Here is a 27,467-nt window from a genome sequence, read left to right on the forward strand (position 1 = left end):
AGAAGACCTTGGGGGGACCTTAGAGCTGCCTTCCAATACCTGAAGGGAACCTATAGGAAGGCTGGAGAGGGACACAAGAGTGTCCACTGATAGGACAAGGGGAAATAGATTTAAATTGAAGGAGAACAGCTTTAGATTGGACCTTAGGAAGCAATTCTTCACTATGAGGGTGGCAAGACTCTGGAATGGTTGTCCAAAGAGGCTGTGGATGTCCCCTCCCTGGAGATGTCCAAAGCTAGGTTGGATGGGACCTTGAATAACCTGGTCTAATTGAGAGGTGTCCCTGCCCATGGCAGGGGGGTTGGATTAGATGCTAAGTTCTCTTCCATCCTAAGCCATTCTATGAGTCTCAGAAAATTCTTAGTCCTCCATCTCTTTTCAAACCAGAGGTATTAATGCCATGCTTCAGCCACACTCACAAGAGGACCTCAAAAGTACGTAACATCTATTGATCAGATGTCAATACTGCCAAGATCCAAAACAAGTACTGACAAGAGTCTGTCCTTGTAGATAAAGCCATCACTGAAGGCCAAGGAGTCCAAAAGTTGGAGTAAGGTTGGAATCAGTCTCTCCTCCCAGGGAACAAGCAATAGAACAAGGGTAAATGGCCTCAAGTTGTGCCAGGGGAGGACAATTTCTTCCCTAAAAGGTTTGTGGTACTGAGATACATGGATTAGTAGGTTAACAGTTGGACTTGAGGATCTTAAAGGTCTCTTCCAGCCAAAATGATCCTATGGCTTTATAATTCTATAACAGCTATTGATCAAATGTCAATAAGGCTAAGAACCAAAGTCTTAGGGCATGGGGCAAGGGGCACAAAGTGGAACCTGGGGAGTTCCACCTAATCATAAAAGAATATCTTTCCAGTGAGGGTCTCACAGCACTGGAGCAGGCTGCCCACAGAGGCTGTGGAGTCTCCTTCTGTAGAGAGATTCCAAACCCACCTGGACACTGTGATCCTGGGCAAGCTGCTGTGGGTGACCCTGCTTTAGCAGGGGGTTGGACTGGATGATCCATATATGTCCCTTCCCACCCCCACCACTCTGTGCCTCTGTGTAACCCCGTCCCGCAGAGCTGCTGCACAATGGACACAGCCCATCAGCAGGCAGCTGGGAGCCCAAGGAGCTGCTGTGGGACAAGCAGAGCCCATAACTGAGGTGTTCCACTGGAATGACACCAGGTAGACGCCAGCAATCACAGTAATTGCTTTTCCATTAAGGGAGGGCACTTCCCCCACCCCCAAGCTTGGCAGGAAACAATCTGGACTGAAGTGACCTATAAGTGAGAAATATCAAATTTTCTTTAACTTGGGGCAGGCTTGGGTGAAGTCACTGAGGTTTCAGTTTCACCTTGAGAGAAACAGAGCTGGGGAGAGGCCCAGAGGAAGCAAGGAAGGACAAATTGAGGCCTAACCGCCAAGGAACTCCCTGCTCCTTCCCCCATCTCACTCCCCGCACCTTCCCGGGCTGGGGGTGCGGGAGATTTGACGTGGCACATAAAGGATGAAAAACGACCTGCAGAGCAGGCACATTTGGATTTTAATGTTCTGCTTCACATAAAGGCATCTGCAGGGAGCCCAAGGAAGAGGCACACTTTAGAAACCACATCAAAGGGCAGGCGACACTCCAGCGTGCCCCCTAAAAACGCAGGGACCTGGGGCTGCAGGGGAGGCGAAAAGCCCTCCAGGGACAGACATCGCATTACAAATGCCCCTACCTTTTGGTGTGGTTTACATGAAAGCCAGGGCATTTCTGTCTTCTCCTGTAAAAACTGCCTCTACCATACCAGATGATCGATCTCCTGACCCTCTGCTTAACGTGATGATAAAAAAAAGAGGCAAGGTAAGAACCCAAATGTCTGCTCGTAGCTAACACCACATTTAGCAACAGCACACAAAGCGTTGCGTTCACGTAGCTGCAACTCCTTCCAAGCACAGCTACTTTCTTCATCCACGTGACCAGCACAGCAGTCTGGCAGCCTCCTGGCAGGGCAGGAACACCCCACAGCACTCTGACAGGGCAGAAATCCCAGTTCCCCCGAGAGCTACGCTATTTCCAGGCTGCTGGACAGCAGAAGCAAAGGCAACTTTTCCACCTCCAGGTTCAGGTTTAGTTCGGTCACTTACATTTGCTGTTGCAATGGGACTGAGGCTGGCCATCAGGCAGTCTAGAAGACCATCTCCACAGCTGGGAGGGTGGTAGGTTTTGTTGGCTGAATGCAAACAAAAGATTCTCTTTTGCTGCTCTTCTTTGGGAAACAGAATGAAAGGAACAAGGGGGGAAAAAAAGTCCTTCTGCCTTTACCAGCTGTTTCCCTCCCTAGACATGCACTCCCTTCATGCCACCTGCATACCACTGCACTAAGTGCTCAGCCTTGCAGGACGTGGCTTTGGGGGGTTTACCTTCAAGCCTGTCATACACAAGCCCTAAACAGTTGAATGGCTTGGGTTGGAAGAGGCCTTTAAAGGTCATCTAATTCCAACCCATGTCAGACCTTCAACTGGACCAGGTTGCTCAGAGCCCTGTCCTTGAGCACTTTCAGGGATGAGGCAACCACAGCTTTGAGATCCTCCCTTGATCTGCTGGCCACACTCTTTATAATGCACCTCAGGAGATTATTGTCCTTCTTGGCCACAAGGACACACTGCTGGCTCGCGGTGAACTTGTTGCCCACCAGCACTCCCAGATCTTTCTCTGTGGAGCTGCTTTCCATCAGGTCACAAGCTCTGAAGGAGCAAATCCACTTCCACCTCCCATCACAACCCACCCAAGCCTATCCAACCAACCCCCCCCCCCCCACACACACACACAGAGCCTTCTGCACAAGAGGTTCAATATTTTGGTGCCAAGGAGGAGCTGAATTTTTTTGTAGTTGATGCTTTCAAAGAAACTTCACTGCTTGAGATCAAGCAAACACAGCCCCAAACCCACAAGCCCAAAACGAGGGAATGGACAATGCCATGGAGCAACAGAGCAGGTTATGGACTCCTCCAGGCTCTGCCTACAGAAGCCAAGCCCACGTAGGTGGTAGAAAGTTGTCCTACCACCTACACAAGGAACAAGCTCCTTTCAAACTCAAATAGGCTTTTATAGGGGTTTTATAACTTTGCCTCCTTTTCTGCCCTGCTTTGCCAAGGCTTGCACATGTCTTACCTCCTGTCACCTCCACCCACCAATCAACTGACAATATTTACTTCTCAGAAGAATCTAATTAGCTCTTTCCTGATGAGCCAGTAGATAAGGCGCAGGAGAAAAAGGAGCTTTTATGATTTAAAGGGGATGAAGCACCACTGTGGTTAGCTTCAGTGGTTTTGATTAGTTGCTGTGATTGTTTTATAGACCCTTCTGATGGGCTGAGACGCAGGATGTTAAAACAGCATTTCCCAATATCCCTAGGAATGGGACACATATTCCTTAAACAGCATTAGCAAAAAAGCAGACTGGATACAGGGGAGGAAAAGAAGAAAGTTAATAAAAAATGACAGTCAGGCTGGCTCCCAGCCAAAGAGCCATTTGAAAGTTATCAAATCCCCCTTGGATCAGATAAAAGCAGGGATTATTATTGCAAGGTGTAAACTCAACGCACTGACACAGCTTCTGGTTTGAGTTTGGACACAAAGCTCATTGCTTGTCAGGATGATAAGAGGTTTTGCCTATCTGCTTTCTCAGTGTTAACTGGTTATCAGAGAAAACAATTTGTCAGAGGTTTGTCTGACAAAGTTCACCATCAGCACAGGAAATGGAGCCCCAGAGATGATTTTTTAAACTCAGTTCATAGTCATTAAAACAAAATCAGTTTAGAAACGCAGCAATCAGTAAGTTTGCTCTCCCCAACACCCTGCACAGACATTGCTTCCACCTCCCACTCCCCCTTCCCTAAAAGCACACTCACAGAATTGTTTTGCCAGAGACCTACAAGCTCATCGAGTCCAATCATTAACCCAGCACTGCCAAGTCCACCACTAAACCATGGCCCTCAGCACCACATCTGCACAGCTTTCCAACCCCTCCAGGGATGGGGACTCCACCACTCCCCTGGGCAGTGAAACATTTGGGGAATAAATCGTTGCTCGTGCCACCTGGGCACCCACCAGGTCATCTTCAGCCAATGCCAACAAACACCCCTAGGTCCTTTTCTGCCAGGCAGCTTTCCAGCTACTCTGTCCCCAGCCTGAAGCATTCACAGGGTTGCTGTGACCCAACTGCAGAAATCAGCACTTGGCCTTGGCTCATCACTCCAGCCTGCCCAGGCTGCTCTGTTGAGCCTCTCTACCTTCAAGTAGATCAACATTCTCATCCAACTTTGTGTCATCTGCAGTCTGACTGAAGGTACACTCAATCCCTTCTTCCAGACCACTGACAGACATTAAGGAGAACTGGTCCCAGTACTGAGCCCTGGGGAGCAGCATTTGTGACCAGCAAGGCTCTCCTCCTCAGCCCAGCTGGTGCTAAAATGCAGCTCCTGATACTGACATTCCCAAATATCAGCTTTGATCAAATATAGATTTGGGGCATCAAGTATGTCATGGGGATCACTCAGGTCTCCCTTTCACCCAATCATTTATCCTCATCTCCACACTCCTGCTCCTTCTCCTCACCTACAAGATGAGATCAGTGCTGTTTATACTCAATGAGTTCACTGTAAGGAGTACCTTTGCCACCTCAATAGGTTTAGGGCTACAAAGATGGTGAGGGGAGAACCTGCTCTGGATGACCCTGCTTTAGCAGTGAGGTTGGACTGGATGACTTCCAGAGGTCCCTTTCAACCTCTACCATTCTGTGATTCAAGTGTTCTTTGGGGAAGCTCCTGCAGAAGAGTATTTGGAGGAAGCTCAAGCCTCCCCTTCCCTAGGAGAGGGAAAAGGAGTTTATCATGTCAGCATTGCTAAAAGGACTTAAGCAACCAACTCCTTCAGGTCAGCTGTACAAGAAAAGCCCCAAAGTCATTTTTTTTGAGCAGCCCTTTATTGAGCAAAGTGCTGATTTACACTTCAGTGGGATGCAGCCAGAAGAACAAACTATCTGCCCGTAGGCATCAAAAGTAGCTCAGTTCTGCGATTGCAGAGTTGATTTCTCACATTCAGGGTGAGCAGAGGAGCTGTAAATGAGATAAGTGGACTTTTAAAAGCAGGGGGAGGAAGGCTGCTGCTGTTGTACAAAGTATTTCAACCACATTAAAGACCGTGGCCCTGCCAGCTCCACAGCTTGGGTGTTTAATGGGTCCTGAGCACTTTGCGAGGCGGGCCCAGATCAATCAGTTGCTGCTCGCCATTAAGCAACTGGATGGAGATTCTTTGATTCACTTTTACCAACGATTTAAAATTCCTTTTTAAATGCTGAGCGTCTTCACACCAACTCCCCTACCGTCTGCAATCCTATCAGCCAGGCTCTGATGTTGGGTTGTTTGTGTTTCTTTTCATGCTGCTTTTTCATCCAACACCGAAGAGGCATCTCCCTCCCCAACGAGACTGAGCGATGACTCAAAGCACAAGTGGAAACTCCCACACTTTGGGTTGGACCTCCTTAGCCTAACTGCAACTGAAACAAGCCCTACAGAGTAAGAGAGGGAGCAGGAAGGTCACTGCAGCCAAAACCAATGACAGGGTCCAGTCCTCATCCTCTCCACCCCAGAACAGCTCAGGTGCACACAACTGTACAGGAAAGGTTATGGAGTCTCTTTCTCTGGAACTTCCAAAATGTACCTGAATGCAGTCCTGGGCAGCCTGGGCTGGGTGACCCTGCTTTAGCAGGAGGATTGGACTAGATGTCCTCCAGAGACCCCTTCTGCCCTATACCATGCTAGGATTCTGTGACCCTCAGAAACTCATACAGTGAAGAGAGAGTTAACCCTCACAGCCCAGCCTCAGACAAAACCCCGTGGGAGCTCCCAGCTGCTGCTTCACACACCCTCTCTCTGAGTCGTTTCAAGCATTTTGGAGAGAGGTTTCCTTTCCAGATTCTGCTTTTGCTTCCATTTATCAGACTAGTTTGAGGGCTTTTTAGCACTCTGAGAAACCACCTATCTTAGATGGCCCTGACTGCCTTGGAACACACAAAGACTCACCTGCAGACAAAGACAAAGCCCTGTGAGTAGTCAGTTCTGGACAACCCCTTCTTTTTTTTGGCTTTCCTGCAAGGCAGGTTGTAAGCCTTTTAGATCAGATCTGGGAGGAGCTGCACAACAGATACCTGCAAGATCTAACTCACCGACCAGATCTGAGGTCAGAAACTACCCTCAGCCATACCCAGGACAAACTGCAGTAACACATTCCACAGGTGGTCCTCAAGTGCATCAAAGCAGTGGGCAGCCTTCCACCAACTCAAGCAAGGGCACAGATCATCTCTTCCAACCTTCTTCCACAAGACAGAATCTGTACTAATAGACTCTTGGCAGCAGCTCAAAGGAATGTCATCTGCTCTGAGACACATCCAAAGGCACTTTCACAGAGTCTTACAGGCACTGAACTGCATGACCTGATGATGCAGCAGATCATGTCAAGATGAGATCTGGGAGCATTAAAGACAATGATAGAGAAGAGCCTAACAGGACACACTCTGTCACTGGAGACCTAAGAACTTGTTTGATGACTGCATGATGGTCTCCACAACGTTGATCATGTCTGGAAAGAACCCGTTGGACTAAAGGATGTGGTGGATGCCCCATCCCTGGAAACATTCCAGATCAGGTTGTTTGGGGCTCTGAGCAACCTGATCTAGTGCTGATCATGGTGAGTGCAGGGGGGTTGGACTAGATGAGCTTTAAAGGTCCCTTCAAATCCAAACCATTCAATGATTCTCTGTCTTGAGAGCCCTACCACCCTGCTTGCTATGATAGAGAAATATCTTCCCAGTGGTAGGCTAAATGTGCTCACCCAAACTGCTGTCCCCTTCAGAGCAGGAGGTGATGTAAGGACCACTTCAGAGCTATGAACCAAAGAGTTAAGCAGCAAGACAGGGCAAAGATCCTAACAGTTAAAGGCTGAATACTACAATCAAAAGAAACCCCAAACTATCTTGCTCCTGTCTCTTGAGGAACACAGGCAGCAGCAGTACCCTCACCTTCAGAAGGTTTATAAATAAAAGCTGTTACATTTCTTATTATTTCTTATTATTCTTGGAAAAAAATAAAGCTTCCCTCACTTTGGGAATAACCCTATGGGTTTTTTGATGAGAAACCCCCAAAGCAGATGCCAAAAGGGCTGAGCCACACAGAGTAGCTCTCCCTGTTCAGCACTAAATGGCTTTTTCATGATCATCTTCTCCATGATCCATGAGCTTCAGGGTAGCAGTGCAAGAAAGCAGAACATTAGTTGGGTATTTCTGGTTTTAATTAATCAGAAAATTAAATAGTCACTGCTCCTCCAAGCATGTTGACTGTAAGGGGAATTTAATCCCCACATGAGAAGTTTCACTGGAAACAACTTCACAGAAGAGTTTGGATTTCATCTGGCTCCCTTCGCTTCACACAGGCTGCCCTGACACCAGGGAACAGCCTGTTGATAAACAGGGGTTTAGTCTAAGCAGTTGTTCACCAAGGATAAGACTGCTGGCCATGAGGCTTGAGGGTTTAGAGAAGAGATTACATCAGAGAAGAATGAAACTACACATTCATCACAGCAGTTCTCTCCAGACCCCGCTCTTCAAACACAAATGACTTTCTGTGGTCTATTTTTCAAATGACAATGAATTTAGTCAACAGATTACTTAATTCTTCTCTACCACACTATGTTCCCTAGGCTCTTCTCCCTACATTGATCAGCATTTAGCATTGAAACTAACAAGACTGTGAATCCAGAGAGGTAGGATTCAGGCTGGAGAGAAGGAAGAAACTGTTTGTGCTGAGGGTGCTGAGACACTGGCCCAGCTTGCTCAGGGAACTGGTAGAAGCCCCATCCCCAGAAACATTCCTGAGCAGTTTGGCTGAAGCTCTGAGCAACCTGTTCTAGCTGAAGATGTCCCTGCTGACCAGATGAACTTTAAAGGTCCCTTCAAACCCCAACTATTCTTGACTTCAAAACTCAATCTCATCTTGTCTCTATAAATTGGCATCATGCTCACCCTTGAAAGCATCAGAAGTTGTTGTAGGAGAATTGAAAGTATGCATCTCAAAAGAAAAGAGAAAAAAAATCCATATGAAGAGTCTCCAAACTCTAGGAATTCATAAAAAGAGAAAAAAAAGAGGCAAGTCCCAAACTCTGCTATTTGCTGGACCTGATCTGCCCTCTAAAGGCTGCAGGGGAGAGTGCAGAGACATTTTCAGCCCGATATAAAGACCGGGAAGCATTACACATCCTCTCGCTTTCCTTTTCTTTACCTCCCTGCCCTCTCCCCCACAACCTATGTGCTGTTCAACCACCCAAGAGGATCCCAGGCTCAACCTGACCAACACCTACTTGAGCTCAGCCCACACAGTGACCATCCTGGTCTCACTGAACTCAAAACTCTGTGTTTGCCCTGATGGAGCCAGGATCAGACCCCCACAGCAGAGTTTTCCTCAGTGCTGACAGAGAGATGAGCATCACAGAATCATTGAGGTTGGAAAAGACCTTAAGATCACCAAGTCCAACCATTAACCCACCACTGCCAGAGCACCACTAAAGCATGTCCCTCAGCACCACATCTGCACAGCTTTTCAATTCATCCAGAGATGGGGACTCCACTGCTGCCCTGGGCAGCGTGGACCAGGCCTTAACAACCCTTTTGGTGAAGAAATTGTTCCTAGATATCCAATCAGGCACAAAGATGACTTAACTGAACAGCAGGTTGAATCTCAGCTATTTCACAGTTTGATGCAATTTTGCAAGTCAGTGGCCAGAAGAACATCACCAATGTTGCAGCATGACCTCACCTGCAGCTAACAACCTTCACAACATTTGGCCCAACCATTCAAGAAAAGCCTGCAAATTCAGTCTTTGACCTCAAAGGTTGTTCAGAGAGGTGGTAAATGCCCCATCCCTGGAAACATTCCCAGTTGGGTTGGATGGGCCTCTGAGCAGCCTGACCTAGCTGAAGATGTCCCTGCTGACTGCAGAGGTTGGACTAGATGACCTTCAAAGGTCCCTTCCAACCCAAAGCATTCTGTGACTCTATGATCCTATGTAACTGTTGCCCCAGCTACCTGCCACAGAGGAGGTATGACAAGAGGAGGTATGACAAGAGGAGGTATGACACGAGCCCATCTTGCTGGCAGACGTAGCACTGGAGATGGATTTTCAGCTGAATTCACTGAACTCATTTTTGCTGTTTACAAATCAGCAGCACTCTTTGGCAACAAACTTCCTTCAGAGCAACGTGTGGTACACCAGGGAAGAGCCCAACCTGGAGGCATTTTTATCCAAAGCTTTAATTCTTCTTTTCCTCCCTCAAATACTACTTTGATTGTGTTTTTTTAGAACACTCAAGGAGCAAATGCCCAATTGCCAGGGTGTCATTTCTTATCCTCCTAAAGCACTTCATGATGGTTTAGATTCCAAGATTGACTTTTCAAAGCATTTCACCATCAGCATCCTTCCAACAGCATGGAAGCAATAGCAAAGAAACGTGACAATGAGAGCAGAGAGGGAGATTTAAGTTATCCAGAATAGGAACAGACCATCTCTGCACAAACAAGATTTAATCCCTCAAGCACCAAGCAACTCCCACATGCTTCCACGAAGCAGTTTTGCACTTTAATCCCTTTTTGACCATTACAACTAATCCACTGAATTTAATCATGCTTTCCCTAACAACCTATTTTAAAGGGGAGGGAAAAAAAAACCAAGGCAAAGGATATCTATTGTAACACACACTGCTGGTAATGATTTGGGTAGAGGTTTCATTCAAAGACACCAATGGGTCTCCCAGCAGGGGCATGTTGTCACCATCCCCCTGCACTCAGCACTGGTGAGGCTGCACTGCATTCAGTTTGGGGCCCCATGCTCCAAGAAGGACATTGAGGTGCTGGAGACCGTCCAGAGATGGGCAGTGGAGCTGGTGATGGGCCTAGAGCACAAGTCTGGTGAGAAGCATATGAGAGAACTGGGGTTGCTCCACCTGGAGTAACAGAGGCTCAGAGGAGACCTCCCCATTCTCTACAACTCCCTGAAAAGTTGTTGGAGCCAGCTGGGGCTCAGTCTCCTCACCCAAGGAACAAGTGATAGGACAAGAGGAAACCACCTCAATCTGTGCAGGAGCAGGCAGCCCAGAGAGGTTGTGGAGTCTCCTTCTCTGCAGAGATTCCCAACCCACCTGGACATTGTGATCCTGGGCCCCCTGCTATGAGTGACCCTGCTTTAGCAGGAGGGATTGTACTAGGTGATCCCCAGAGGTCCATTGCAACCCCCACCAGTCTGTAATTCCATGACTGAAATGCTGAGGAGCTTCTCCAGCCTGTCAGCATTAGCAGAACAGGAGCAAGCACTGCTACCTAGCAGCTCAGCAGCGAGTTCCTAACCCATCCCTCCCATCCAAGCCACGGGCTGACAGCTTGGCCAGCAGTTTGCTGTGGGGGACAGTGTCAAAGGCCTTGCTGAAGTCCAGGTAGACCACATCCACAGTATCACACAGTATCACTAAGGTTGGAAGAGACCTCAAGGATCATCGAGTCCAACCTGTCACCACAGACCTCATGACTAAACCATGGCACCAAGTGCCACATCCAATCCCCTCTTGAACACCTCCAGGGATGGTGACTCCACCACCTCCCTGGGCAGCACATTCCAATGACTAATGACTCTCTTGGTGAAGAACTTTCTCCTCACATCGAGCCTCCCCACAGGCCTCCCCACACCCAGCAGGCAGGTCACCCGATCACAGAAGGAGAGAAGAGAGCAATTAGAAAGTCAGCATTCCTCCAACTTCTCCTTAGTAAAAGTTTTACAACCCTCCAACATGTGGCACTCCAGGCACAAAACCTGGCAGAGGGGAAACTGCCTGGCTCTACCTTTCAGACACACAGCACCATTTCAGCCCTGGCAGGGATGGGCTGGTTCCCATTACCAGCGTTTTTCCATTTGAAATTTACTAGTTAATTTTATGGGAACAAATAAAGGGACCTGCAGATTAGAAATCTATTAAGGATTAGGAAAAAAAAAGAAAACACAACAAAAACACACACACACAAAAAAAGCCTAACCTTCAAAAAAAAAAGAGAGAGGGGGAAAAAAAAAACCAGACCAGAAAAATCTCACACCTTGCCTCCAGCCCTTTCCAATTTGGATTTATAAACCTTTTAAAAGTAAAAAGCACCTCTCAGTTCAGCTGGGAGGTCTTCCCTCAGTCCCCAGCAACTGGCACAATGTGTGCTGCCATCGTTCCTTCCCACCTCAGCAACGCTGCAGGTTAATTGACCCATCCCTCCCTCTCCCTCTCTGCCCCCCTCCTACTGATAAACATGGGGGGGGGAACCCCCACCTATTTTTGGAAGCATCTCTTCATCGAGTCCCAGGGTCAGTAAGGGAAGCTGAAGGACAGAATTCCACAGGGTTTCAACTCTTATGCCTCCACCTGGAGTTTATGGAGCTGCACCTGCTTTTCACAAGGTGTGAACTTGACCCCCCAAAGCGCACAACTGAGGCACTGGTACTGCCTCAAACTAAGCTAGCAGAGGGGGGAGATATCTCCATGAAGGATAAGGTTAGGAAAGAAAATAGGGCTCTGTGTCATGAGGAACGCATTACAGTCAGAAAAAAAGCCATTACAAGTCAACAAAACCACAGAATCCCAGCGTGGCAGGGGTTGGGAAGGACCTCTGGAGACCATCTAGTCCAACTCCCCTGCAAAAGCAAGATCACCCAGAGCAGGCTGCCCAGGATCACAACCAGATGGGTTCTGAATCTCTCCAAAGGAGGAGACTCCACAACCAACCCTTTTTGTTTTCCTCCAAAGTCAGTGAAATTGTCCTCCTGTGAAAACCCAACAGAGTTTGCTGACCAGCAGGCAGAGCAGAGATAGGAAAGAGTCCAGACAACAGCCAGTGAAGGAGGTTCATAGGATCAACCAGGTTGGAAAAGACCTCAGAGATCATCAAGTCCAACCTACTACCTAACACTTAACACCTCCTGACAACTAAACCATGCCACATCCAATTCCCTCCTGAACAGAAGTGCTTCAGCTCAGAGCTCAGTTGGCCATTGCTCTATTTTGGGGACTTCACAGCCTCAGAAGCTCCTGGGAAGAGTTTCTCACCACAGGAGCAATCTGGTCTGCACATGGGGGTGAGGAGCTCCATGGGACTGGTTGGGATGGCAGAGTACAACAACGCAGCCCTTGGGATATTTATAGGAACATCTTCAACAACAATAGTTTGCATGGGGCAGAAGTGTGTCATCAGTTCCAGCAGTGGGGCATGGATCAGATGGGGGGAAAAGGAGGGGAAGGGAAAAAACAGCACTGCACAAGTTGCTCTTCCAAAACTCTGCCTGGACCATGAGTTTTCAGTGTGGCTCTATGTAACATCTAAGCCTACAACTGATTCCCAGCTCCTCAGGTTTGGTTTTCGTTGTGATGGTTCTTTACTGATCCCAGATCACTACTCTGACACAACACGATACACTCAGGTACTCCTGGGCTAACACCTGAACAACAGAATCACAGAATCCCAGCATGATGGGGGTTGGAAGGGACTTCTGGAGATCATCCACTCCAACCTCTGCTAGAGCAGGATCACAATGTCCAGGCAGATCAATGAAGCCTTTTGGCAGACAGAGTTGGTGGCCCCAGCACCCAGGAGAGCATGTTCTCCTCACTGGGCTAGGAGGTAGCACAGAAGTTGTGAAAGGAGAGTCCACAGACCTAGAGACCTTGAAATCATCACTTGAAGCCCCAAGGGTCTTACAGAGTAATACTGCTCATCTCTGGACTCTGGCAGATCTAATCTGCTTACCTCCAGTGTGGATCCTGTGAATGACAGATCTGGGGTTTGAGTCTTAAAACATCATGAAGTACTTGAAATACAAGAGTGATGGTTTGAAACTACGAGAGGGAGACTTGGACTATGTAGAAGGAAGAAATATTTCATGCTGAGGGTGGTGAGACACTGATACAGGTTCCCCAGAGAGGTGGTAAATGCCCCATCCCTGGAAATGTTCAAAGTGAAGGTTGTTTGGGACTCTGAGCAACCTGATCTGGTTGAAGATGTCCCTGCTGACTGCAGGGGGTTTGGACTAGGTGACATTTAAGGGTCTGAGAGGGGATCTTCTCAATGCTGACCAATACCTAACTCAAGAAGATGGGGCCAGATTCTTTCCAGTGGTCCCTAGTGACAGGACAAGGGGCAGTGGGCACACAGTGGAACACAGGAGATTCCTCCTAAACATAAGGAGAAACTTCTTTGCTGTGAGGTGCCAGAGCACTGGACTAGGCTGCCCAGAGTAGTTGTGGAGTTCCTGCCTCTGGAGAGATTCCAAACCCACCTGGATGTTGTGATTCTGGGCAACCTCCTGTGGGTGACCCTGCTTTAGCAGGGGACTGGACTGGATGATCCCCAGAGATCCCTTCCAACTCCTACCATGCTGGGACTCTGTAACTGTGGAAGGACATTGTCCCTTCACTGGTCCCAAGGCATACGGAAGGCTGATGCTAAGCCTTCTTCCAAGCAGCCATTGGGACCTGCCAGACACCAGGCAGGATTTCTCTCCCTCAGTCACAGTTCCCCCATCACCCAGCCTGGAACTGTCAATCAGGTCCTGCCAGCCTGAGAGCTGGAGTAAAACAAGGCTTTAAAAATAACCTCGGGAGATGCTGCAACACAACGTGAGAAAAGGAAGTTGGCTGCTGTCCTGACAGGGGGAGGAAACTTCTACTCCAGCGTGCTGAATGTGAACCAGCAGGAGAAACAGGAGCCCTCACGCTTCTGAGGTGCTGCTCTGGCAAGTTATCAATACATGCTCCTCAAGGGCAACAGCCACAGCCCCATTCAAAGCATCTTCTGCTGACCAGGGCCTGGCCTACGATGGAGAACTGCGCTGCTGGGAGAGATGCTGTGAACAACTGGAAGTGTTAAGTGGTGCTAAGTGAAGCCACACATCGCCCATCAGCAGGCTGGCTCTGGAAGATTGCAAAGAAAGGCAGCAATGGGAGCTAAAGTCGAGGAAGACAAGTAGAGCACCAATGCAAGCACTGCTTTCTACAGGGACAGAAAAGCCAAGGGTCTTCAGCAGGAGGGATGCACAAACTGAGGTGAAGTCTTCGATGTGAGGTTTGAGAATGTCACAAGGAAATTTTACTCCAAAAGCTGGAAAAAGTAGGAAAGACCTAAGCAATGTTGAATAAAGATGTGGCTCAACAGGTGCAGGAATGCCAGAATTTCTTCTGAGAGAGCAGTGGGCACTCATCCACAGCCCCCTGCAACAGCAGCCTCCTTCAGAGTGGAGAAGAATGGCCAAACACCAACCATTTAGACCAGGACTTCAGAAGTCCCAACACCAAATGGTCAACTTAACATCCAAGTGGATAACAGAATATCATATCCTGGAGAAGATGCCTCTGTGAACACCTTATTGATGAGGATACAATGGTCAGCATGGCCTGATCCTCCTTACAGGGCAATTTCAGCCTTGGTGTTTGCCTAAGTGCAACCAACAGGGATACAAGTTTGATGGGATTTAAGGACTCTTCCAGCACCCTCTGTTGAACACAAGCTGTGATGCACTTGGGTAAACAAGTTTTGTGGGTCTGGATTAAGAACAGATCCTGAAGCAGGAGAAGAAAGGCAGGGGGCCATTATATCTGGTCTGTGACCAAAACCATTCCCATGCCTCAAGCTAGACCTTCATGATGATCGATGAAGAAATCCCCCTCACCATAAAGCAAGCCTATTTTCCCACAATCCTGAAGCCATCATCTCTGGGAGCAATATGCTGTCTGAATAGCAATGTAAAATTCATTTCATCCCTCCCTCTCTTCCCTCAAGGTGGCCACTGCCATTCAAAGTGCCTAGTCCCACCAGCTGAAGGAAGCCAGGATTCACAGCTTAAGATAACTCTCCAGCTCCCCCACAGACAACAAGTGCCTGGAGATGGCAAAGGCAGATATGGAAAGCTGTGGCTCACGTACCAGCACTGTAGGTCTTCTGGAAAGAACTACCAAAGATAAAACAATCTTTTGATTTGAAAGGGACTTCTGGGCTATGTCTGTCTTAAAAGCCAATATAAATTTGCATTTACCCCTTGAGGCTCTTCATAGCAAAGTGTTCCCATCAGGCTCTTAACAATGCTACTGCCCTTTTTCATGACACAATGACAAATTCTGCTTCCCTTGATGGATGCTTACCCTCCACAGAAGTCGGCAGCAGAAATGTGAAGCGGATACTGAGCATCAGGATGGGCTCACAGAATCCTTTGGTCTCCTCAGCAAACCCTGATTAAGAACTGGGCAAGAAGTAATGATGATGTTGAAAGAGATAGCAATCTCATGAAAGCCAGCTCAGGTTCCTCCCAAGCCCTCTGAGCAAAATGGATCTCTGCTCTTCTGTGGGGCTTTCAGCAGAGACTTCAGTCCTTAGTTTTGTCACTGTCCACTGTAAAGGCTTTAGAGGAAAAACAATAAAATGAAAGGGAAAGAAGTTAAGGCAGCTCAGAGTCTAAGAAGTCACCAAAGAACTGCCCACGCAAGCTTCAGAAAGCATTCATCTTCTGAATGGAGCCACCAAGAAAGGCTCTTCAGTGGCTCTGTCACAAACAGCCATCTTGGTGGGAGGTCTGCTGAAAACCTTTGGTGCTCCCAAAGCCAGGAGGAAGATACCTTTGGTCAGGAGCACCCAAGAGAAGAAGCTGCCTTTTTACCAGAGAGCAAGGGCAAAGCTCCTTCCACACATGCACAGCCAGAGGCAGCTGAGGCTGGCTAAAGCAACAGGAACAGGTGGCACTTCAACACTGAACACCTCCTGCCCAGCTCAGGAGGAATGGAGATGCCAGGACAACCACAGACCTAAAGCTTGCCAACAAGACAAGGTGTTAAGAGGCATGGGGACTTATGCAGCGAGTTCGACCCAGCCCAAGAAATTTCCTGCCTCAAAGTGGGGTTGGTTCTCAGCAGAAAAACCAAGACTGGACCCTCACCCACAGTATCACAGCATAACTAAGGTTGGAAATGACCTTGAGGATCATCGAGTCCAACCTATCAACACAGACCCCATGACTAGACCATGGCACCAAGTGCCACCTCCAATCCCCTCATTTCTGATCCATTTACAGGATCAGAAGTATCTGCTGATAGTTACAGATGCACTGCCAGGTTACCACTAAATCATGTCACTCAGCACCACATCAACACAGCTGTGCAATCCCTCCATGGATGGGGATTCCATCACTACCCTGAGCAGCCTGTGCCTGTGCTGGACAGCCCTTTCAGGGAAGAAATTGTTCCAAGAAATTGTTCTCCTTCCCCTCTGCACTGCCCTAATGAGGCCATATCTGGAGTACTAGGTCCAGTTCAGGGCTTCCTTCCTCAGGAGAAAGAGCTACTGAAGGGAGTCCAGAAGAAGCTACAAAGATGCTAAGGGATCTGGAGAATCTGTGAGGAGGAAAAGCTGAGAGCCCTGGGGCTGTTGAGCCTAGAGAAGAGCATCCCCAGAGGGGATCTGATCAATGTTCAGCAAGAGCTAAAGGGCAGGGGACAAGAGGATGGGGCCAGACTCTCTTCAGTGGTGCTCAGTGACGGCACAACAGGCAATGCACACAAACTGAAACCCAGGAGGTTCCATCTGAACATGAGGAGAAACTTCTCACCTGTGAAGGTGCTGGGGCCCTGCAGCAGGCTGCCCACAGAGGTTGTGGAATCTCCTTCTCTGCAGAGATTCCAAACCCACCTGGACGTTGTGATCCTGGGCAAGCTGCTGTGGGTGACCCTGCTTTAGCAGGAGAGTTGGACTAGGTGATCTCAAGATGTCCCTTCCAACTCCCATCATGCTGGCATTTTGTGATTCTATGATTCAAAGGCTGCTGCAGGGTGGAAACCATACCTCAGTGCTCAGGAAGTGGCATTTCTGTGCCTCACAGCTATGCTACAAGGTTTTCAACACCTCTGAGCTCTACACAGTTCTCAGTTCACACACAGTAAGTACATCCATGCTGTGGAGAAGCCTTGGAGAGCAGTTGGTACCAGGCTTTCTTACCCTGAAACAGACAGTAGGTTTTCATTATCTTGCAATATAAAGCCCTAGACATGGGCATTTTCTCTGATTCCCCAGATCCCTTCTTTACATTTTGTGCCCTGCTTTTAAGAGGGGGGAAAAAGAAAGAAGGAGGAAAAAAAAACCCAAACATTTTAAACAAATCATTAAAAATAGAAGCAGCATCGCAGCAAAGAGTTGGAAAATCTTTTGGAGTCGATTGTTCATTGGGACTCCAACTGATTTTAATGAAAAATATGGTTATGATTCTTTAAAAGCAGCACTTTTATGTTTTGCATAAGGAAAGTCCCTTCAATGCAACCTCCAGGGCACTTTAAGGCAAAAGAAAGAGCTCTCAAATGGTGGCCGGGCTCTCTCTGGCCCAAAGCCCTCCTTGAAAACCAAAAGATGTGGCTTACAAACTATTTCAACTATCCACAACAAGTGAAACTGGATGTAGAAAAGTATGTTCTCAACATTTACTTCTGTTTATGGTGAAACTGGAACCAGATGACCCCTCACAGCATATTGTGTGAACGGGTAATTAACCAGCTGCAGATGGAACCCAACTGCTGATCATTTACATTTGTGGCGCTGATCATTTCCATCCAGCCCAAGGAAGAGGTCATCTGAGGGGTAATCTGGGACAGTCCCTCCCATCAGAGCTTCCAAATGCACTCCCAACGCTGCAGGCTTGATCCAGCCAGAGAGTTATCTGTAGTGAACAGCTCTGGAAGGATGCTGGCTCAGTGCAGGACATCTTGGTGCAGAGCAACAAAGCTGGTGAAGGGTCTAGAGCACAACTCTTGCGTGGAGCAGCAGCTGAGGAAACTGAGGTTGTCCATCCTGAAGAAAAGGAGGCTAAGGGGAGACCTTCTGGCTCTCTACACCTCCTGAAAAGAGGCTGGAGGCAGGTGGGGTTGGTCTCATCTCCTCAGGAACAAGCAATAGGACAAGAGGAAATGGCCTCAAGTTGTGCCAGGGGAGGTTTAGGTTAGATATCAGGAATAATTTCTTCCCCAAAAGAGTTGCCAAGCCCTGGCCCTGGCTGCCCAGGGCAGTGGTGGAGTCTCCATCCCTAGGGGGATTTCAAAGCTGTGTAGATGTGGTGCTGAGTGAGGGACATGGTTTAGACAGACTGAATACTCTTCAGGGCCTCTTCCAGACAAAACAATTCTAAGATTCTGTCTCACAAGCATCTCAGTGCAAACCATCTCACTGAGGCTCTGCTGGTGGAAGACCAGTTCATGTCCTTCTCCCAGAGGTGGCTGTTGCATGCTGGCTCTTGTGTGTGATTTCCCTGTCTCACCTTCACAGGCCACTCCTGCTCACCCCTCCGTTTCACACTGCTCTGAAGGTTACAGAAAAGGTTTCCAAGTAACCCTAGCTGGACTTGGACCAGCCTGCAGTTCTGTTACCTTCATCTTCCAGAGTTATTTGTGCTTTCCTGCACTTCACCATTTAATTCATACAAAATTTCCACCTTCCCACTGCAGACAGTGTGTCCCCTGCTAGCTTTGCAGAGCAAACATGAGGCAATGCTGTCTTCTCCTGTCTCACCTGGAAATTCATGCACATGAACCATCACACTTCCAAAGCCAGTATGAAGCCAGCATTTATCTTTCTGAACCACTCCTGAGCTAAGGTGGCACTGACCTCTGAGATACAACACACCACATGGTAAGTTCAGGAGCTGAGGTTGTTCAGACCTCAAAAGACTGGGGATGATGCTCTTGCATCTTTAAATGCCAATAAACACCTAAATCAGTATCACAGAATCCCAGCATGGGGAGGGTTAGAAGGGACCTCTGGAGATTGAGTCCAATCCCCCTGCTCAAGTAGGGTCACCCACAGCAGCTTGCCCAGGATCACAATGGCCAGGGAGGTTTGGAATCTCTCCAGAGGAGACTGCACAACCTCTCTGGGCAACCTGCTCCAGGGCTCCAGCACACTGACAGCAAAAAATTTTGTCTTCCTGTTCAGATGGAACCTCCTGGGTTCCAGTTTGTGCCCATTGCCCTTTGCCCTGCTGCTGGGCATCACTGAAGAGAGATTGTCTCCATCCTCTTGCTCCTTGCCCTTTAGCTATCAACCAGCACTGAGAAGGTCCCCTTTGCTAGTGCCCATTTGGAAAGGTTTTAACCAGCAGCCACATTTTATCCCACTCTTTTCCTAGCTCAAATGACATCATGACTTGCTCACATTTTCACATGCACCTAAAACCAATTTAACTGAAGACTAAAGCAGCACAGGCATACACGGACACACACACACACACACACGCACACAGCCCTTTCAAAAGGGCCAGTTTCATCAAGCTGAAAACAATTACAAGCCAAATCAGTTGGGAAAAAAAACGTAATCAGAAAAATATGAAGGCTAATTGAAAATTGTTTAAGAACATTTTAACTAGATGCTCCAAAAAACCACAATCCCACAACTGAAAAAGGCAGCCACGCTAGTTAAAAGGCAATGTGGCTCAGATGGAAGCTAAGGAGGCTATAAAGGAAAAAAAATGGGGGGGGGAGGAGAAAAAAAAGAAAGGAAAGGGGAGGAAAGGGAACAGGACAAATGGAACAAAGAGAAAAGCTCAAGCTGACAGACAAGAATCTGGTGTTAGGATGTACAGACAGCCGACGTGGGAAGAGAAAGGGTGGATGAAGAAATTCATGGTTGGTTGAGTTAGGATTCTCAGTGTGGTATTTTTAAGCAGATTAAGGATGAAGCAGTCCAATTGATTGTGCCTCCAGCTAATAGAATTGGGGAAATTTGTTGGGGTGGGGGGGAAATGGAAGTTGGGGGGAAAAAAATATTCTCTGGTATCTTATTATTCTGCACTGCTAGGGGAGGTCATCACATCACTGATGTGCAAAACACTTGGCCCACTGCACTGCTGTACAATAGTGAGTAGGCTGTACAACAATAAAATGGTTTGGGTTGGAAGGGGCCTTTAAAAGCTGTCTAGTCCAACTCCCCTGCAGTCAGGGATGTATCCAACTACATCTTGTTGCTCAGAGCCCTGGCCAACCTCACCTGGAATGGCTCTGGCCATGGGGCATCTACCACCTCTCCAGGCAACTTGAGCCAGGGTGTCACCACCTTCACTGTAAAGCATTTCTTCCTTCTCTCCAGTCTTCATCTCCCTCTTAGTTTCAAACCATCACCCCTGGTCCTGTCACAGCAGGCCCTGCTAAAAAGTCTGTCCCCAGCTTTCTGATCAGCCCTTTTAAGCACTGAAAAGTCATCAGGAAGTCTCTCCCTGGAGCCTTCTCTTCTCCAGGCTGAACAACCCCAACTCTATCATCCTGTCCCTATAGCAGAGGGCTTCCAGCCCTCATTCCATTTGCATGTACATGCATGGAAATATTGTCATGACTTCTCCTGATACATTGGATTTAGTTCTGGTATCCAAATTCAAGGAGGCTGGTAAAAAACTGCAATGTCCTGAATGTTTCCCATAGGGAAGCAGAAGCTGACTGATTTCTTCCAGGGCAGCAACGGTTAGTGAGCTGTGAGTGCTCAGCCAGGGAACTTGGGCTTGCAGTTTAGTGCCACAAAGTAGAGCCTGAGTTAAACTAGGAATTAGCTCCATGTTATTATCAATGAGAGCAATGAAGCAGAGAGACACATCAAGTGCAAAGTACCTTCGTATTTGGAGAGAGCAGAAGACTGAAGACTATCTTGGCAATTATTTTCCACTGATTGTATCTGCAGTCCTTTAAGAAATAAAGGGAACAAATATTAAAAAAGAGGGGGAAAAACAACAGAGAAGACAGAGAGCAGACAGGCAAGAAAAATTCATGAAGAGTTGAAGTAAGCAGCACAGAACCTGCCAAAGACACTGAATTAAAGTGTAAGACAACAAACATTGAGGGAAATGAAATCCAGCACTGAGGTACCTGGAAGGTCTGGTCAGGGGAAACAGTCAAGACAGACTGGAGACAGAAATGAGAAGTATCTGCCTGGGACTCAAAAGAGCAGTGAAAGCTGAAGGAGATGAGAGTAGAGCACAACCCAGGTATCTGGGAAATCCACTGGCACAGAGCTATGGCAACATAAGGGTTAGAAGGGACAACTTGAGTCATCCAGCTCTATGAAGACCATGGAGAACCATTAGCAGCCACCTACAAATAATAGAGAGAAGGGGATGAATGTGGCACAGAATCACACAGTGCTGGGGGTTGGAAATGACCTTGAAAGATCATCCTGTCAAACCCCTCTACCAGACCAGGGTCACCCATATCAGATCACACAGGAACACATCCAGGCAGGTTTTGAGTATCTCCAGAGCGGGAGTCTCCACAACGCCCCTGGGCAGCCTCTTCCTGGTGCACAGATCCAAAGGGAGGAGGCACACAGGAGGGATTTCTCTGGAAAACACTTTAAAACTCTCCACTTTGCGTGGAAACACCAAGTTTTCAAATCCTTTGGGACAAGAGCATGCACAGCATCACAGCTTGAGCTGTTCTGACACCATTAATAAATACACTTGGAGAGGAACAGCACCTGTTGCACACTGCCTGAGTCTGACCTGTGGACCTTTCAGGTTTGGTGAACATTGAAACGTAAATGGCAACCAGCTCACTGAAAATTAACTTTTCCTATAGAAGAACTCTTGGCCATCAAGCTGCTCAAACATCTTAGTCTGGCCTGAGAACAAGCAGACAGCCCTTAAGCCTGGGAGCGATTGGTTTGTGGGGAGGGGAAAAAACAGTAACAAATAGTGAAAATCCAGAGAAAGGCACCAAGACCATGGTCTTCTCCTTAATGGTGCCCTTTGAGACCAGGCATTGGTAACAATAACGAGAAGAAGAAATGTATGAAACAACCAAAGAAATACTTTCCTAGCAAACCAAACCATGGCATGTACAAGGCTGTCCTCTCCCCCCAAGGTCAGCCCTCCTCGGTGAGTCACAACTTGATTCATTTTCCCGTAACAGGGCGAGCTGAACAATCCAAGAATTTGAGAGTTTCATCAAAATCCATAAACACATTTTTATTTTATCCAGAAGAACACTGAACTTGGCGGCACCAGAGGACCACAGCAGTGGCCCCAAGTCAAGACAAATCCTCTTTTTGGAGAGTCAAAAACATCTCCCAGGAGTTAAACGAAGGCGATCTGGAAAATGGGCATCTCCGCTAAACACAAACGCTCCCCTTTGTCACAAACAAAACAGCCAGAAACAGCTTGGGCTTCAGCCACATTTACATTAGCAGCACGTTAAAGTGACATCATCCTCCTTGGTGAGCAAAGTTACCCGGAGCAGACAGATTGGCAAACTGAGGCCCTCGCCCAAGGCCACACAACGAGCGCTATCGGAGTCAAACTCGGGCACCAAGACCCTTGGCTGCTGCAGCTGGGCTCAGCTGTGATTTATTTCATTTTATTTCTGTCTTTAAACTCTTCTTTTTCCTATTCATTTGGTCTTTACCACAGGAAGAGAAACTAGAAGCATGAATCCACCATTCCCACAGGCATAAAGCTCTAAGAGGTGGCGGTAGGCATCTTGAACACTACAGACGAGGAGTCCTCGCCTCATTCATGCCTACCTCAAGCTCAGGAGTTGTTCGACTGGAACATGAAGCTTTTAGAACCAAAAAGTTGTTCTGATTGTAAAAGTTTCCCAGGGATGATGCAATGTCAACCACAAGTCTTAGTGGAGTGTTTCAGTAGTTCATTACCTCTTCTCATATGCCTCACCCAGTGTTGACCTCCACCCCTGCGTCTGGTGAGGGTTTCGGAGCACAAGCCCTATGAGGAGAGGCTGAGGGAGCTGAGGTTGCTTAGCCTGGAGAAGAGGAGGCTCAGGGGAGACCTTATTGCTGTCTGCAACTACCTGAAAGGAGGTTGTAGCCAGGTGGAGGTTGGTCTCTTCTCCCAGGCAACCACCAAGAGAACAAGAGGACATAGTCTCAAGCTGCTCCAGGGGCAGATTAGGACGGCTGTTAGGAAGAAATTCTTCCCAGCAAGAGAGATTGGCCATTGGAATGTGCTGCCCAGGGTGCTGGTGGAGTCACCATCACTGGAAGTGTTTAGGAAGAGACTGGATGAGGCACCTGGTGCCATGGTTTAGTTGATTAGATGGTATTGGGTGCTAGGTTGGACTCAATGATCCCAAAGGTCTCTTCCAACCTGGTTAATTCAATTCTATTCTATTCTCAAACCTTTGGTTGCTCTTATTAAAACAGTTGATGCTCTCAGCATTTTCTAACAGACATCAAAAGCAGCAGAGGTCAAAAAAAAACAACTATCAATCTGGTGGTCTTCTGCATGGGGGAGGGTGTCCAAAAGCAGCAGCAACACTGGAGGACAGCAATGAGGTTACCAAGACAGCATGTTCTACCAAAGCGTGAGAGCCTCCATTCATTGCTGGAAAGCTTCCTACCTGGTCCAGCTTTCATCTGTGGCCAAAGGGACCCCATAGCACGTATATTGCTATTTACATCCTGGTGTTTGGCAACAGCAAGAAATATTTCCTAGCAAGAATTAAGTCTTCCATTCACACTGAAACATCTACTGGACATCCCTGTGGGCCTAATTCCCAGAACACTGAAATCCAAACCTCCAAATGGGAAAAATACACTGATTACCTGCCAGGAACCTCAAGAGTGGCAAGCCAAGACCTTAATAGCAGCCTGCATTACCATCTGGCTGCCACAGGAACTGGGATCCTGTTATTGTTCCGAGTTTTCCTTACTTGTCAGGATAATTGCTTCAGTATTAATTAAATGTTCCTCTCTGCAGCTGCACAGAGAGCTCACGTAGATCCTCTGCTGGTTGCACAGCACACGCTCCTCTTCACTCAGTGGGCACAGCATGACCCCTTGACCCAAGCCTGCCTGTTGAATACTAAACATGACTATCCTAGAGTCTAAAAACCTGAAAATCCATTTCAGAAACTTGAAAGACAGAATGGTAGGGGTTGGAAGGGACCTCTGGAGTTCATCCAGTCAAACCCCAGTGGTAAAGCAAAGTCAGCAGGTTGCTCAGGATTGCAACGTCCAGGTGGGCTTGAAATGTTTCCAGAGAAGGAGACTCCACAACTACTGTGGGCAGCCTGCTCCAGGGCTCCAGCACCCTCACAGGTCAGAAGTTTCTTCTCATGTTCAGACAGAACCTCCTGGGTTCCAGTTTGTGCCTGTTGCCCCTTGCCCTGTGACTGGGCATCACTGAAAAGAGTCTGGTCCTATCCTCTTGACCTTCACCATTTATCTCCTGCTGAGCATCAATCAGATCCCCTCTGGGGCTGCTCTTCTCCAAGCTCAACAGCCCCAGGGCTCTCTGCCTTTCCTCCTCACAGAGATGCTTCAATCCCTTAATCACCATTGTAGCCTCTGCCAGACTCTCTCCAGGAGTTCCTTGTCTCCCTTGAACTGGGGAATCCAGAACTGAACATAGCACATCAGAGGTGGACTCATTTGGATGCAGTAGAGGAGAACCTCCCTTGATCTGCTGGTCACAATCTTCTTAATGTACCCCAGGAGACCCTTTGCCTTCTTGGCCATAAGTGCCCATTCCTGCCACACAGTTAATTATTTTGTCTACCAGGACTCTCAGGTCTTTCTCCCTGGAGCTGCTTTCCAGATGGCCACATAGAAGCATGAATTTTTACATCCCCAAAACAATGAATCCATTGAGGAAGGGAGAACCACCCCATCACCTACTCAAGCAAACCATCTGGTGCTGGAGTCACTGCCCCACACACCCACTTCACTTAGATCTGTGTCAGCAAATTCCACTGTCATACAAACATTCCTCAGCTGAAGATGCAGAACCATTTCATAGTCACACAGCTACAAAGCCACCAAGAGAAAAATTACCCAAAGCTCTCCTCAAGGCATTCCAGCAGGACTGTGTCCCCACTTCACAGAATCACACAATTGTCAGGATTGGAAGGGATCCCAAGGATCATCCAGTTCAAACCCCCCTGCCATGGGCAGGGACACTTTCCACTAGATCAGGTTGCCCAGAGCCACATCCAGCCTGGCCTTGAGGGATGGGGCTTTCATCAGCTCTTTGGGCAACCTGTTCCAGTGTCTCACCACTCTTACAGTGAAGAACTTCTTCCTGACATCTACCCTCCTCTAGTCACCTGCTGCAGTCACATCCTGAGGCTGGTTAGCCAATAGCTGTCTTCCTTCTCCTACCTTCAGGTTTACCTTCAGCACAGCATTTGCCTCTCCCCCTGAGGTGGTCCAATGCCAGCTGCTTCCCCACCTTCACACACCCTGGCCCAGCCTCAGGAATACATTGAGATTTTTTTCAGCCACTCCTCATTTTTCTGATGCTCATCTGCTGCTAACCCTATGCACAGTCCACTTCAAACGAGGCATAGATGAACATTAACCATAAAGACAAGAGCAGATCAAAGGGGCTGAGAGTGCAGAAAGACTTGCTGACAGCTCAGAAATCTTGCTGTAGGTTACCTCATGAGAGACAGTGCCCTGACTCCTCAAGAAAGCACATTACCTTCACTCATGAGCCTGGCAAACAATCATCACAAGAGTCACAGACTCTCTTGGTTAAAAGAGATCTTTGGGATCATTAAGTCCAATTGTTAAACCCAGCACTGCCAAGTGCACCACTAGACCATGTCCTTCAGCACCACATCTACTCAGCTTTTCAATCCTTCCAGGGATGAGGACTCCACCACCTCCCTGGGAAGCCCCTTCCAGGGCTTGACAACCCTTTTGGGTAAGAAACTGTCCTTCACATTCAACCTAACCCTCTCCTGGGTGCAACTTGAGGCCATTTCCTCTTGTCCTATCACTCACTCCTTGGGAGAAGGGACCAACCCCCACCTGGCTCCAATCTCCCTTCAGCCTCCCTTTCTCCAGGCCTTGATAACCTCAGTTCCCTCAGGTGCTACTCACATGACTTGTGCTCTAGACCCTTCTCCAGCTTTGCTGCCCTTCTCTGGACATGCTCCAGCACCTCAATGTCCATCTTGGGGTGAGGTGCCCAAAACTGAACACAGGCTTCAAGATGCAGTGTCACCAGTGCTGAGCATAGGGGACAACCACAAAGGTGCAGATAAGAGTGGATCACTGTATTTACATCCCCCACTTCTAGCAGTTACCCAAACCCACCATTGGTAGTGCTAAAAATTCCTTTATTCTTTTCTTTCTCATCTCTCACCAGAGTGAATGAATTTTGATGAGTGTTTTGCCTCCAAAAAGTGCAGGACAGTTAATGTGACATTGATTTTCCTAAGGTTCCACAGCTGTCTTTCCACACTGTCCCTCGTCAAGAAAACGAGGAGCACATCAAGATCTCCCATCGAGGGAGCTCAGGCCAAAACCCTTTCCACATACTCCTGGCCACATATCAACCTCCTCTTCGTCTGCATTCAACAGATGACCCAGTTTGGAAGGAAGTGAAGGACTCAAAGAGCCCAGAGGTTGTGAGAAGGAGAGGGCAGGGCCTGTCCTGACGCGGACTGCACGGCTGTGCCGTTAATTCCATCGCAGCGGTTGTCTGTGGAGATTACAGGCTGCGACGCTGCCGTCCTAACCTCTGAAGTCTCTCCAAAACCTTCTTTCACTGCTGCTAGCTTAGCACTCTTGGTCGAGGCCCAAGCTGTGGAAATTTGGGCTGTGTTTGATCAAAGCCCTCCTCGTGCTCCGTGCAAATTTCAACACTTATGGTCGCTGGGCTCCCTGGCCAAGCTCGAGCCACTGCCTTTCAACACCCCTTGCTCCCTCCTCCTTTCAAGGGGTGATTAGGCACGGCTCTCAAGCAAAGCTGGTACTTAAGAAGTTGTTGGAAGGCCTGGGACAGGGTTTTAGGGAATAATCGTGACTTTGTTTAATTAGGCCCTGCAAAATGTTTCAATTTGAGATCAAACCAGTCAACTTTTTATTTCCCTTCTCAGAGATGTTCTCTACCTTGAAGGAACTATAACAATTGGCAGGATTACAGAAGCAAATGAGGCCACATAGAACTGCTGTAGAAGGAACCACTTCAGCCCCTCCAGGGTCCCTGTACCTCCACACATGGGGGGTCCTCAGCAGTGCACAGTCCAGTGCTCCAAGAACACAGCCTTTGTTAACCAAGCCAGAATACCATCACCTCATCCTTGGAGGTCCCCTCTCATACTGCTCTTCTCCAGGCTCTACAGGCCAGGGCTCCCAGTCTCTCCTCTTCACATAGATGCTCCAAGTCCCTTCAGCACCTTTTTAGCCTCTGCTGGACTCTCTCCAGTAGTTTCCTGTCTCTCTTGATCTGGGGAGCCCAGAACTGGACCCAGTACTGCAGATGTGGCCTCACTAGGGCAGAGTAGAGGGAGAAGAGAACCTCCCTCCACCTGCTGGTCATACTTTCCCTAAAAGCACACCTGGAGACCATTTCTAGAGAAATAAACCGTCCAGCTTCTCAC

General features: G+C 48.1%; 1 protein-coding gene across 6 annotated transcripts in view; it reads right to left on the reverse strand.

The window, feature by feature from the left end:
• Positions 1 to 27,467, reverse strand: part of EXOC6B (exocyst complex component 6B) — a 281,602-nt gene that overhangs the window by 156,496 nt on the left and 97,639 nt on the right. For 4 of the 6 annotated variants that reach the window (XM_068149413.1, XM_068149411.1, XM_068149410.1 and 1 more), the window contains exon 7: positions 20,733 to 20,804. The exons of the other annotated variants lie outside the window; for them this stretch is intronic. In XM_068149413.1, coding sequence (XP_068005514.1) covers positions 20,733 to 20,804 — 72 coding nt within the window. The remainder of the gene's footprint in view (positions 1 to 20,732; positions 20,805 to 27,467) is intronic. 6 annotated transcript variants of the gene reach the window in all.

Source organism: Melanerpes formicivorus, unplaced genomic scaffold (genome assembly GCF_026170545.1).
Source record: "Melanerpes formicivorus ecotype bairdi unplaced genomic scaffold, bMelFor1.0.p_v2 SCAF_18, whole genome shotgun sequence".
In the NCBI taxonomy this organism is placed as follows: Eukaryota; Metazoa; Chordata; class Aves; order Piciformes; family Picidae; genus Melanerpes; species Melanerpes formicivorus.